The 14244-nt window shown below is 41.1% G+C and overlaps 1 protein-coding gene across 1 annotated transcript; it reads right to left on the bottom strand.

Annotated features, from left to right (window-relative positions):
* Nucleotides 1-8261: 8261 nt before the first annotated feature.
* LOC132779364 (zymogen granule membrane protein 16-like) lies at nt 8262-13698 on the bottom strand. Its single transcript, XM_060783056.2, has 4 exons — nt 13179-13698; nt 10435-10487; nt 9850-9988; nt 8262-8848 (listed from the first exon to the last, which is right to left on the bottom strand). Coding segments are annotated over exons 1-4 (516 nt in total). The 5' UTR covers nt 13181-13698; the 3' UTR covers nt 8262-8526.
* Nucleotides 13699-14244: the final 546 nt, after the last annotated feature.

Below are 14244 nucleotides of genomic sequence, written 5' to 3'. Positions count from 1 at the left end.
CTTACCAAGTTGAAGGAAAGCCACTGAAATGTTTATCTCATTCCAGCTGGAATGGATGATGACTGCAATAATTTACCCAGGAGACGACATGACTCATTGGGGAAAATATTACAATATTTATAGGGAATACAGAGCTGTCCAATACAAATTTCCTGCTCCCACCCCTACCCCAGCCAGTTTCGCGCTGATTGGCTAGAGTCATCAGCTGCCTGGGAGGCACGATCAGCTAGGCTGCGCCCTGTCCAATCAGAGCGCTAGCCCTGCTTTGGCTGCTCAGCCAGTGAGGAGACAGGAGGCATGCTGGGCAGGAAACAATGAATGGGAGAGGTAAAATGACAGGATTAAAATGACTAATGTTTGCCCTATGATCCAGTGATAGCTTAACCTCTTGAGCCAAATCAAAGTTATTGTTTTCATCTTTTGAATCAGCATCTTTGTCTAGCCCTGGGAGGCTAGGTCCTTTTGTTTTACTGTCCTGAGATATGGAGTTCACTGATGAAGTCAATGTTAGTTTTGGCCTGTCAGGATATGACACAATGGATGAGGCTGTAGCGAAATCTCTGGTTCCTCGCAGATAGAGAATTGCCCTTTGTGTTGGGTGATCTGAAAGTCCTTAGACCCTATCATTCCAGATGGCCTGGCTAAGCCCTCCAAGGTCTGCTTTGATCAGAGTCATTTATTTATTGTTTATGCAAATGGGTTTTGGTTGAGACATTTGTTTAGGGATTTACTGGCCCAGGAAATTGGGAAACTTCTCGGAGCCATGAGGTGCTGGTTTCACGAAAAGTTGGCTTTTTCCATCATTTTTTAAATACTGACATACACATATATAGGGAATGGGGAAATAGGGTATGGGAACATACATGGAATTCATAAGGTGAGGGGGAAATCATGCAGGGTCAGGGGTCCTACATCATCCCTTCCCAAAGTCCATCAAAGTTTGGAAAAGTTGATAAAAGTTCATAAGAGTTCGTAGTGGTTTGGCAAAGAGTTCATGGAAGTTCCAAAAAGTTCTTAAAGGTCTGTAAAAGTTTATAAAAGTCCTCAAAAAGTTCATGAAAGTTGAAGAAAGTTTATAAAAGTTCCTGAGAAGTTCATAAAAGTCCACGGAGAGCATATGGGAGGCAATGGGAGCACTCAGGGGTCGGAGTCCATTCATAAAAGAAAAAGAAAACTGCAGTTCCAATTCATAAAGGCCAAAACAGCTTGCCAAGGATTTGGGGTGTCCCAAGGGACTTCCTCGGGGTCGACAGGTTTCTGTGTGCACATGAAATGGAGGCATGAACATTGTTGCAGTGTGGAGCCATGGAAAGAGGCTTGCTGGTCCCCACATGAGGTTTTGAGACAAAAAGGGTTTTTCCAGAGCGCAGGGGTCTGTTCTGCAAAAAGTAAGATAGCAGTCTTAAAATTAGTCTAGGAAAAATATGGCACCTGTTTTGAGCTGATTGGTTAACCCACAGATACTGGGGCCCAGTGGGTCTCCGTATCCGTCGTTCAAAAGAACGCAGTTTCAGCCTCCCCAGGGCACCATAAGAGCGTCCCAGGTGAGCCAGCAGTGATCTGTGGATCGGAAAGGGAAAGATTCATGCTGGAGAGTGTTAGAGTCAGTAAAAGGGACACAATGTATCACTCTGGAGAGAGAAAAAGTTGAAATAAAATATACTTTTTTATTGGGGGATTGTTACAATGAAGCAGGGGGATCTAACAGGGAAAAGAAAAGTCTCTGTCTTGACGCTGTTGCTGGAGCCACAATCTCTTCTTCATCTTGAAAATCAATGCTCCTAGGAACTGCGGAACTCCCTGCTGTGTGGTCAGATCAGCTTGAAGGCAGGGGCCTGCAAACCCGTCCTCACTCTGACATTATCCTTGACAAATTTTGTTCAGAAGAGGTTCTCCATCACATTTCTCTTGACAAGTTTTGTTTCAAAAGAAGTTCTCCCTCACATTCCCAAACAGGCCTCCATAGCTAAGCAGGGATTCAAGCTCTTGTCTCCAAAGCTCCTGGACAACACCATGAAACAAAATTTGAAAAATGTTATGTTCCTGGTTTGAAAGTAGTTATTTCCCCGTTTAATTGTGGGGTTCTTACTTTGGAAGTAGTTGTTATACTCCATAAACTTTTTGTGGCTGCTACGAACTATGTTCAATTGGTTGAGACTCAATGAGATATTCATTGGAAAACTATAGCAAAATGTGCTGCAGGATGTCCCATAAAAACAAAGTTTCTGAAGTTTAATAAACCCTTTCCATGTTTTTATGATAGAACCAATTAGAAAATGACATGTATTACCCAGGAACAAAAATCACGTTACATAGTATAATCCAAAATACCATATATCAGAGGAGAACAGAGATTACTGATGTTTAATAAATCAAAGGAATGTTTGGGGGACCAAAATTAAGGATTTTGATATGACTAATGGATAAGTGGAGGGTCATTCCATAGAGAGTGGAAAATAGAGACAAAGGCATTCAAATGATGTCTTCTTTTTCAGAACAGGTGTACAGGTTTATCTTGGACCAACAACAAGGGAAAGTGGTTCCCATTTCTATCAACCTCCAGTTGGCTGTCTTCAAAACCTTCATTCGGTAGGTACTGTTGACTGTCCCAGCCCTTTCTGATCAAACATTAAAACTGGTTCTTTCCGTACCTTTTGGCAGCTCCACAGCATGGTACTCTTCCAAAGTCCCCCAAAAGGAAGGTTTTGAAGTGTTATTTCCTGTTTAATTGTGCAGTAAGTAAAGGTAAAGTTTCCCTTTGACATTAAGCTAGTTATATCCAACTCTGGGGAGTAGTACTAATCTCCATTTCTAAGCCAAAGAACCGACATTGTCCTTAGATTAATGGGCCAGCATGACTGCATGCAGTGCCATTACCTTCCTGCCAAAGTGATACCTATTGATCTACTCACATCTGCATGTTTTTGGACTGCCTGGTTGACAGAAGCTGGGGCTTACAGCGGGAGCTCACCCTGTCTGTGGATTCAAACTGTTGACCTTTTGGTCAGCAAGTTCAGCAGCTCAGCGGTTTTACCTGGTGTGTCACCCAGTACTTAATTTGAAAGTAGTCGTTATATTTCAGAAACTTCATTTTTGTGGCTGCCACAAACTATGTTAAATTTGTCAAGACTTGATAAGATATTCATTGGGAAACTATAGCAAAATGTGCTGCAGGAAAACAACGTTTTTGCAGTTTAACAAACTTTTCCCATGTTTTTAAGATACAATCAATTAGGAAATGACATTTACAACCCAGGAATAAAAATTGCGTTACATAGAGTCCCAATAAGTGGATACCAGCACTAGCAGTGGGTTGCCCATGGATCTGTGCGCCTGGCAAGACGAAGAAACTATAACCCAATATTTCCCAATCAAAAAATCTCATCAAGTTGAAGAAGCCACCAAGGTTTTTTTTGTTTTTTTTTTTTAAGGAGAGCTAAAGTAGATGTCAGCTTGCGGTAATCTGCCAAAGGAAGCTGAGATGAGATAACATTGAAAAACAAACATTTTTATACAGGACAATTCTTTGAAATTCCTGCTCCCACCCCATTGTAATTGGTGGAGCTCTCTTGACATCACAAGCAGCTGAGCGGGGTTCTCTGACGAGGCGAGACTGTGGTGCCTACCAGCCAATCAGAGAGCATTCTCCACTTCCAATGCAGATTTATGCTCTCCAATGGGTGCGGGGGGGGGGGGGGGAAGGATGGAAACTTTAGACAAAGAAGTCATAGTTTTATTATTGGATCACATTGTTCCAACTCTGGGACGATGAGTTTTATTGTTGTCTTTAATGAGCTCCAACTGAGCGGATCTGATGACTCTTCCCCAGTGTCCATTGTGTTCCAAAGCAGCATATTGTCCATGATGATAGGATTAAGAATCTGTTCCTGGGGGAAAGGGCAATGGCATTGTGGAAAATGTGGGTCTTATATTTATTTCCTTGCATCCAATGGCTTTTCAGGACCCCAATCAAACCAAAGATACATTAGACGGGGCTTGCAAACAGAGAACATAGTCTTCCTCTGTTTCTTATGGCCAGACATCGCCATCTGGAGGCATTGTAACTACATCCTACAGCACCCTTAGGGAGAGGGTTTAAGAAGACCTGATTCTCAGCAGGTGTTCCTGAAACACAAGTAGGAAACTGATACAACCAGGACCTTCCACATTTGATTTTATCTAGTAGCTGACCAACACATCAGGAAAACAAGTTGGGGAATTGCTGTTGGGCATCTTATTAATAACAACCCACAATTTCTTCAAGTAAATCGGGGTATCACAAATATTGGCAACTTCATACATACTTTGTAGGACAGGTTATAATGCAAGGGAAACTGGTTGATGGTCATGCTATTCATGTCATTAGAGAATCGAGATTTGAACCTGAGTTTCCCCATTCTCATTTACCCTCCATTTGTTGGGTTTAGTGGCCCAGAACTCCTGTGAAAGTGAAGAACCATGAATAAAGAAATTGCTATTTTTTCACCCCTCTAAGAATTTCTAGGTCTTCCAGCATGAAGTTATAGTTAACTTTTGAAGGAATCGTATTGGAGGGCCTAGAGATTGCTAGAGAGGTCTTCTCTGTCTCTAGGGACCTTATCATATGTAGAAATTTCCCTGTTTTTACACACTTTAAAATCGCAGCCCCATGGTGGAGATCACATGACACAAAGCTACTTCTGGGCAGTCCCTGTTGGACCCTGGCTTGGTGGCCAGCATCACAAATAAAACCATTTCCATTATGAGAACTTAGTACAGCAGTAAGCCAAAACAATGTTGGAAATTGCCATCTGATTGATACCAAACTTGTTAGGTCTTGTTTTTCCAAAAATCATGAGGTTTCACACTTCTAGTTTTGCGCAGTTACACTTCTTTATGAGAAAAAAGGAAAAGAAAGCAATATGGGCAGAGACTTCACTTCTCCACATAAAGGCAAACAAAGAGGATGATTGTGGTTGAGACAGTTGTGGTCCAACACGTGTGATAAGGAGACTAAATTCTCCATTTTATAACAACATGAATAGGCACAAATATTCATGGAACGCTATGTTAAGAAGTTGGTTCCCCTCCGGTCTTTTGCCTAATGGGATGAGGTCCTAGAGCTGTTCTCTTCCTAGACCAGTGGTTCTAAACCTTCCTAATGCCATGACCCTTTAATACAGTTCCTCATGTTGTGGTGGCCCCTAACCATAAAATTGTATTTTCCTTTACTGGACCAAATTTTGCACAAATACCCAATACGCCCACATTTGAATACTGCTGGGGCTGGGTGGGATTGATTTTGTCATTTGGGAGTTGTAGTTTCTGGGGTTTATAGTTCACCTTCAATCAAAGAGCATTCTGAACACCATCAATGATGGAATTGAACCAAATTTGGCACACAGAACTCCCATGACCAACAGAAAATACTGGAAGGTTTTGGTGGGCATTGACCTTGAATTTTGGAGTTGAAGTTCACTTGCATTCAGAGAGCACTGTGGACTCAAACAATGATGGATCTGGACCATGAATACTCAATATGTCCAAATGTGAATACTGGTGGATTTTAGGGAAAATAGACCTTGGCATTTGGGAGTTGTAGTTGCTAGAATTTATATTCACCAACAATCAAAGAGCCCCTTGAACCCAAAAATATGAGAGATTTGGGACAAACTTCCCATACAGAACCCTCATGACCAATAGAAAATGCTGGAGGAATTAGGGGAGATGTAGCTTACCCACCTTCGGAGAGCACTGTTCCTAAGACCATCAGAAATATGTGTTTTCTGATGGTCTTTTGCAATTTCTGTGACACCCTGCTTGTGACTCCCCCCCCCCCCCCCCCCCCCCGCCCCAGGAGTTCCGATCCCCAGGTTGAGAAATGCTGTCCTGTGTCCTCCTGGATGACCAGAGGAAGTTGACTAGAAGAATTTAAGCTGGAGGACCAAGGGAGATAATATTTAAATCAAATCCTCAAAAGTCAAAACTGCAAATATGGAGGGACAACTGTAAACAACTGCAGAGTCTATTTCCTATCCCACATGGGCTCTGAAATCCATGACAAGCAAAAATTCAGCATGAGACTGTGAGGACCTCTATGCATCTCACTACAGTCTAGTTAGAGAAGCTATATTGTTAATATTCTATTTAGTTATCTTTTTGCTTAGATACCAGTTGCCCATATATTAGGCTATATTGGGCCAGGCTTCAGCACAGCAGGTTAATAATCAAGCTGCAATTAATCTTGGCAACCAGAAGGTTAGTTCAAAGCCCGGGTCAGGGTGAGTGCCAAAGCTTTCAGCCCAGCTTCTGTCAACCTAGCAGTTTGAAAACATATATGTGAATAGATAAATAGGAACCACATTTAAAGCAGGGAGGTATTTTAGACACGGCAGGAGGAAGTTTACAAACAAAGAAAAATGCTCTTTGGCAAGGAGATGGAGCAACAGCACCTCTCTGTGGCTGGAACCAAGCACAGGCTCTTAAGATGCCAAAAGATGGGAAAGTCTAAATGTGTACCTCTATCTGTTGTCTGTCTTTTCATTGTACAACCAGCATTGAATGTTTGCTGTATATGTGTTCTGTGATCTGCCCTGAGTCCCCTTTGGGGTGAGAAGGCCAGAATATAAATACTGCAAATAATTAAATAATTATAAAATACATCTTGTAAGTACAGTAGAGTCTCGCTTATCCAGCCTTTGCTCATCCAGCATTCTGCATTATCCAATGCAGTCTGGCTCCTACCTGGATCCACAGCTGGGTCCAATACATTGCAATTTTTTGGTGCTAAATTCATAAATACAGTAATTACTACATAACGTTACCATGTATTGAACTGCTTTTAATGTCGATTAGTTGTACAACATGATGCTTTGGTGCTTAATTTGTTTGCACTACTTTAACTGTCACAGCTCAATGCTATGGAATCATGAGCATTCTAGTTTTACAATGTCTTCTCTTCCAACGAGCACCTCACCAAACTACAGATTCCAAGACTCCATAATGCTGAGCCATGGCAGTTAGTGTTATCAATTGAATGTTTGCTGTTGTATATTGGAATCCGCCGAGTCCCCCTGGGGAGATAGGGTGGAGTATTAATAAATTATTATTATTATTATTATTATTATTATTATTATTATTATTTGAAACACAACAAGATGAGTCCACAGCAGACAAGATCACTCTGCTGGCTGTTGTATTGGATCACATGTGAGCCACTTCCCAAGTGTCTAGGACTGTGTGATGTATCAGCAAATGATGTGTGCAGATCCCAGTAAGGTGGCCTTCTACAGCTGGCAGATGGTAATCTTATCGGCGCTGATTGTGTTTAAGTGCAGGCCAAGGTCTTTAGGCACTGCACCCAGTGTGCCAATCACCACTGGGACCACCTTTACTGGCTTGTGCCAGAGTCTTTGCAGTTTGATCTTTAAATCCCCATATTGTGTCAGCTTATTATTATTATTATTATTATTATTTTCAAACTGCATCATTAATTCCCCAGTGTAGATGTGCCACTAGTTCTTCAGCTTCGAGCCATGAGGAGAGGCAGATATTTTAAAAAATGATAATTTATTGGCATAACTCATATAAGGTCCCCTATGAGGGCATAGTTTCTTCAATATCTTGGCCACGAATTTTTACAAAAAATTGCCATCAGTTAGTGATCTCCCACTTTCAGCAACACATTTAGCAGTTGTATAGCTGTTCCTCACAGCAGACAAATTCCCCTTGACATTCTTTCTGAAATAATTTTGCTACAGAAAGACAGCATTAAGAAAATGCCTTATCTTGTTCACTTGCAACTCTCTTTATCTATTGAGAGGTCCTTGTGACTAAACTCTAAATGCCTCAACATTGAATTCCTTTAATACTGAGACAGTTTCAAGGAACAGTCAAATTGTTTGCTCTTGTTTAAAGGAAAGGAACAGTTGATAGTCTGTTGGAAAAGTACTTTTGTAACCATTTTCTTGCAGAATATATGGTGTAGAGGGATGGTTGGAGAGCTTCCATATAGATATCATATAGAAACAAAAAATATGGACATTAACAAGTTGAAGAACTGCAGTAATGTAGCCCTTTCATGATACTCCAAGGTGAACTTTGCTCTGCAAATGGTGCTGATGGCCCTGAGCGCAGCTCCAATTGATCTTAATCCACTATTTCAAAAGAGGTAGAAAGCTCTCATGACATTCAAACAAAGTCCTAGTTTGACAGCACCAGTCTTGACCTCTGTTCCCATCGTAACCATGTAGGTTGACAACAAATAACGAAACATAGGGTGACTTGTTTCAAAATTTGCTTTTATTTGTTAGCAGTGGTGGCAGTGGCCATTCGAGAAGAGACAAGGCTTAGAAGAAATGGGCCAGGACTGAGCCAAGATGTGGGTTGGCTTCACTCAGCTCCAAAAGAAGGGGACTTTGGAGGGAATGGACTAAAGGGTTGGTTGAATGGATGGGTCTGGTGGCCACATGGGGTGAAGCCAAAGACTTTATGCTGAGGTGCCCCTTCCTGTTTTCATTGAGCAGCTTGTCTCTGGCTGTTTTATGCTCACTTTCCACAACTGGGGCAGCTAGTGGGATAGTTATCCCAGTGGAAACCGATGGCATCAATGACTGAACCAGAGCTGCCACTGATGTAACGCAAGACGGTGCCAGGGTACAGTGGAGCAGCATTAAAGCTGGTGCCTGTGTCCTTCCCAAAGGGAAAGAAGCGCCCTTTGTCAGTAACAAACACGAGTTTGCGGAGGTACTTCTTATATTTCCCCGTGGCCTGGACGATGGATTCGCCTGGGTGCAGGAAGATCTCCTCTAGGTCTCCAGCTGAGCCTCCCCTGTACTCGCTCCACTCTTTGCCATACCGGACCTGGATACTGGAAAGAGCAGAAGATGTATGCGCCAAGTAGGATGCAGGCCACTCTGAGGCCCCATCTACAGTGCCATATGAAATTCAAATGATCTTTTTTGAACTGGATATGGCAGTGTAGACTAATATAATCCAGTTCAAAGCAGATAATCTGGATTTTATATGGCAGTGTAGATGGGGCCTTAGGTTTTTTTTGTGTCCTGAGAGGACTATCATGAAGGCACTCATTAGTCCACTGAAACAAATATCCTTAATCAACACAGATTTTAGTTCCAACCAAACACTAACTGGGCTCGATCCTGCTCAGCTTCTATAACCAAATGGAATCTGGTGTCTTCAAGGTATTTAGGTCTTGATCAGAACCTAATTTAAATTAACTCTCTGGCTAAGCTCTAAATCTTTTAAGTCCTGGTTGTTGTTGTTGTTGTGTGCCTTCAAGTCCTAAGTGGTGACCCTAAGGTGAACATGTTGCTGATTTTTTGTAATCAAGGATGTATGACTTGTTCAATGGGTTTTCATGGGCAAGTTGGGATTTGAACTCTGTTCTCCGGTCATACTCCAATATTCAAACCGCTACGCCACACTTTGAGTCTGCATTAGTTCCAGCGTTGGTATTAGAAGTTCCATTCATTGGGGAGATTCTCATCCATTGTCAACCTTTGTGTATGTATGTAAATTGATTCATTAATTTTCTTAGAGAGGTAGTACAAATATCTAACCCTGGATGTTTTGGAATACAAACTCAACAAATCCTAACGTTGACCACATTGGGTGAGGCTGATGGAAATTATGGGACAAAATATTTGGGAAACCTATTTTACCTTTCTTCCTCTCCTTTGCCAAGGAAGCTTTGCAGCAGGCAAGGGAATCATGTAACAATGCCCCAACTACAACTCCCATTTGCCTCATCCAACATAGTTGAGGATGAGGAATGCTAGAAGTCTTAGACATCTGGTGGCTGCATGATTCCCATCCCTGTTTTACAGAGATTCTTTTGAATTTCCTTACCCTATAATGTAATAGCGGCTAACGCGAATCCTAATGGCTGTTATGGGTCCGTCCAGCTGGTTTCCAGAGTGTGAGAAGCGTTTTCCGCCACCCCCACCATACTCGCCGGAATAGGATGAAGAACGTGCCTGGATGACTCCTAAAATAAATCCCAGAGTAGGAAAAGTGTTAATGAGAAGCGGAACCAGTTGGTGACTTCCATGTCATTGAGCTGTGCATGCAAATCTGCTCCCGGTTTTAGTCTGAACTTAGAGGGGCTAACCATGCTGGTCCTATTTTGGGGATAGTCTTCAGCGCCATATTTATTATTTATTTACTATATTTGTATACCGCTTTTCTCAGCCCACGGGTGACTCAAAGTGGTTTACAGAGGCAAAATTCAATGCCCAAAAACATTATAGAACATTCAAAGCAATTAAAAACAATAGCATAAATATACAATCATAACATAAAGAACTTCTTTAAAGTTCAGAGTAAAACCTAGAGTAAAATTAACTGCCATCCCCTGCAACAGGAAGAGGACACAACATTTATTCTTGGACAATAAGAACCCTTTAGGAAAAAGTGCCCCCACGAAGGATTTACCTGCACTGGTGAAGCCACAGCAAAGTAAGGCGAGGAGGGTGAAACAAAGCATCCTAAAAGAGAGAGAATGTTGTGCGTACAATCCATTATTTTTTTGATTGTTAATCCATTCATGCTTTTATCATTACAAATTATTATATGATTGTTACATTTTATAATGTACCCCTTATCTGAAATGCTTGGGACCAGAAATGTTTTGCCTTTCAGAAGTTGAAATATTTGCATATTATTTGTATAATGATATCATGAAGATTCTTATACGTATTATTTGCATAACAATACCTTGATGATGGGACCCAAGGTAATTTTATACATTACTTGTAATAATTTTGTGCAAGAAACAAGTTTCTGTACATTGAATCAAGCCACTCATTAAACTCAGCCACCCAACTGAACAGTTTTGGAGCATTTTGGATTCTGAATAAGGGATGCTCAGCCTGTAATATATTGCAATATATCATCCCTTATGGAAGTCATATATACAATGGGTTCTTCTCTTTGGAAGCACATTTGAATTGCAGCCCAATTATGGAATATCCTACTCTTTAGAGGCCAAACTGGTACCGACAGAGCTATTCTGTTGCCAAGTAAAAGCATAGATGCCTACTAAAGCTTAAGGGGGCATGACTGGTCTCATCCAAATTTCTGAACACCAGTAGTTTACAACTGTTTCACAACTGCTTTAGGACAATAAATGGTTTAAGAGACCATAAGCCTTTAAATTATTTGTGTTGTTTCAAATTGTTATTATTGTGTACCTCTCTAAGATCCTTGGATATGGAACAGGATGCAAATATTTAAATAATAGACAAATACAATAAAAATATGTGTTTCCTGTTTTCCTGATCTTCCCAACAATCCTATGAGATGGGTTAAGGAGAAAAATAGGAACTAATTGAAGGTTCACACAAGGCTTTCTTGCTGTACAGGAATGTGGACCAAAACTGAATGCAAATCTCACTGTCCAATTCAGATGCCCCAATCTTTGGATTCCTAGTGAACAATCAAAGAGCTACATTGATATAAGCAAAGAAAGACCAGGCTTTGCTGCTTATCTTATACAAATAAAGTTATGCCTTTTTTAAAACCAGGTAATTCTATCAAGACTTCATTTTCAAATAAAAGTCTTCCTTGTGGTCTTACTTTGTTTTATTGAGTTATCTCATCTTTTTTCTCAGTGATAGGACTTGGGGCAGCTTGCAACAGTTCAGATTAAAAACTATCAGAAATGTACAAATATAAAATGAATTTTAAAAACAATTTGGGCAATATGTAAAGATAAAGGAATTAAAATCCATTGAAATCACATAAAGACAAGTACATGACACCATTAAAAATCTGCTGCAGTCTAAAATTTCGACAGAATCTTTTTACAGTATGATCCCCATATCCTTTGAACTGACATACACGGTTTCGCTTACTGTATATACCCATGTATAAGTCTCTAAATTTTAGTCCAAAAATCAGCCCACAAATTATGGGTCGATTTATCCATGGGTCAATATAAGTATTTTACCTAAACTTTCCAAAACCTACTCTCAATTAATACATGAGATTGCCTTATACACAGGTATATACGGCAATCAATGAATTTATGTATTCATTTAGGGCAATGTTTCTCAACCTGGGGGTTGGGACCACTGGGCGGGGGGTTGTGAGAGGGTTTCAGAGGGGTCACTAAAGACTATCAGAAAACACATATTTCTGGTGGTCTTAGGAGCCCTTTTGGCAGAGAAGGCTGAAGATCTCTCCGCCTGTCCTTCTCTTCCTTTTTGGTGTTGAACTACAACTCCCAGAACTCAAAAACAGCCCCCCCTCCAACCCCACCAGTGTTGGCAATGTAGGTAGTGTGTCAAATTTGATGCATATTCATTGTGGGCTGGGTTCAGAATGCTCATTGATTGTAGGGTAACTATAAATCCCGGCAACTACAACTCCCAAATATCATAATCTATTTTCCCCAAACTCCACCAGTGTTCAAATGTGGGCGTATTGAGTGTTTGTGCCAAGTTTGGTCCAGATTCATCATTGTTTGAGTCCACAGTGCTATCTGCAGGCAGGTGAGGTACAACTTCAAAACTCAAGGTAAATCCCCACCAAACCCTTCCAATATTTTCTGTTGGTCATGGGAGTTCTGTGTGCCAAGTTTGGTTCAGCTCCATTGTTGGTGATCAGAATTCTCAGAATATAGGTTCACTATAAATCCCAGCACCTATAATTCCCAAATGACAAAATCAATCCCCCCAACCCCATCAGTATTCAATGTGGGTGTATTGCGTATTTGTGCCTAATTTGGTCCAGTATGTAGAAATACAACCTGCATATCAGATATTTACATTACAATTTATAAGAGTAGCGCGATTACAGTTATGAAGTAGCAATGAAAATAATTTTATGGTTGGGGGTCACCACAACATGAGGAACTGTATTAAGGGGCCGTGGCATTAGGTAGGTTGAGAACCACTGATTTATGGCTTCCTATGCACTGTTTGAGTCCTCCTGGACAAGCTAAGCATTATTTTTGTGCCATGCTCCAAAAAAGAACTTTTGCATGCTCTGTTGAAGAGGCATGAACCTCTTTATATTTACGGTACCTGAAACAGATATCACAAACACACACACCCTCCCCGCAAACTCTACAAATACTGGATGTAGAGGATTCTCTATGGTTTAGGAAACCATCCCAAAATCCTACCAAACCCCAAAGGGAGGGGAGATAAATGTGAAAAGTATTCTCAACTTACATTGCAGCCCTTGGTCGATGCAGATCTGTGCCTGGGTTCTGCCGAATCAGCTGAAGGAAAATTTCATCTTTTATAACGTCCCTGAAGTTTGGGGTGTCAACTCTTTATCTTGAGAGCTTGCCTGCTGGGCAAACATAATTCATCTCTTATACAACTCTTTAATTGGCATATTCCTGGGAGTTCTCCAAACAAATCACCCCTCCTTGTCCTAGGCCATGGCAACCATCTGCTACCATGAGACCTGGATTGGTTCTGGAATGACCATTTCCAGCTGTGTGAAGTACTGCGCAATACAGATCTGCTTTAAACACAACAAACTATACAAAGGGAGAGATAGTGTCAGGTAGTGATTAGAGTTTCAGGCAGGGACTTTGGGTGTATTTATACTAGGCACTGGCAAACCTCAGCTCTCCAGGTGTTTTGGATTCCAACTTCCACAATTCCTAACAGCCAGCAGGGCTGAAGTTTGCCCGTGCCTGATCTACACTGTAGAATGAATGCAGTTTGGTCCCACTTTAAATGCCATGGCTCAATGCTATGGTATTATGAGGGTTATAGTTTTAATAATAATAATAATAATAATAATAATAATAATAATAATAGAAAAGTTGACGACAGATCCCAAGTGTAGACTCTGCAAGGAAGCAGATGAAAACAATAGATCACATCCTCAGCTGCTGCAAGAAGATCGCACAGACAGACTATAAGCAGAGGCATAACACCGTTGCTCAGATTCATTGGAACTTGTGCCACAAATACCATCTGCCTGCAACAAAGAACTGGTGGGATCACAAGGTGGAAAAAGTTACAGAGAATGAACACATCAAGCTACTCTGAGACTTTCGAGTTCAGACAGACAGAGTTTTGGAGCACAATACTCCTGACCTCACAATTGTGTTAAAAAACTAAGTATGGATTGTCAATGTTGCAATCCCAGGCGACAGCAGGATTGAAGAGAAACAACTGGAAAAGCTGAAACGATATGAGGATTTAAAAATCGAACTGCAAAAACTCTGGCACAAGCCAGTCAAGGTGGTCCCAGTGGTGATCAGCACACTGGGTGCAG

Source organism: Anolis sagrei, chromosome 6, assembly GCF_037176765.1.
Source record: "Anolis sagrei isolate rAnoSag1 chromosome 6, rAnoSag1.mat, whole genome shotgun sequence".
NCBI classification, from domain to species: Eukaryota; Metazoa; Chordata; class Lepidosauria; order Squamata; family Dactyloidae; genus Anolis; species Anolis sagrei.
The sequence above is the reverse complement of the archived record's forward strand: the minus strand, read 5'-3'. Positions and strand labels throughout refer to the sequence as shown.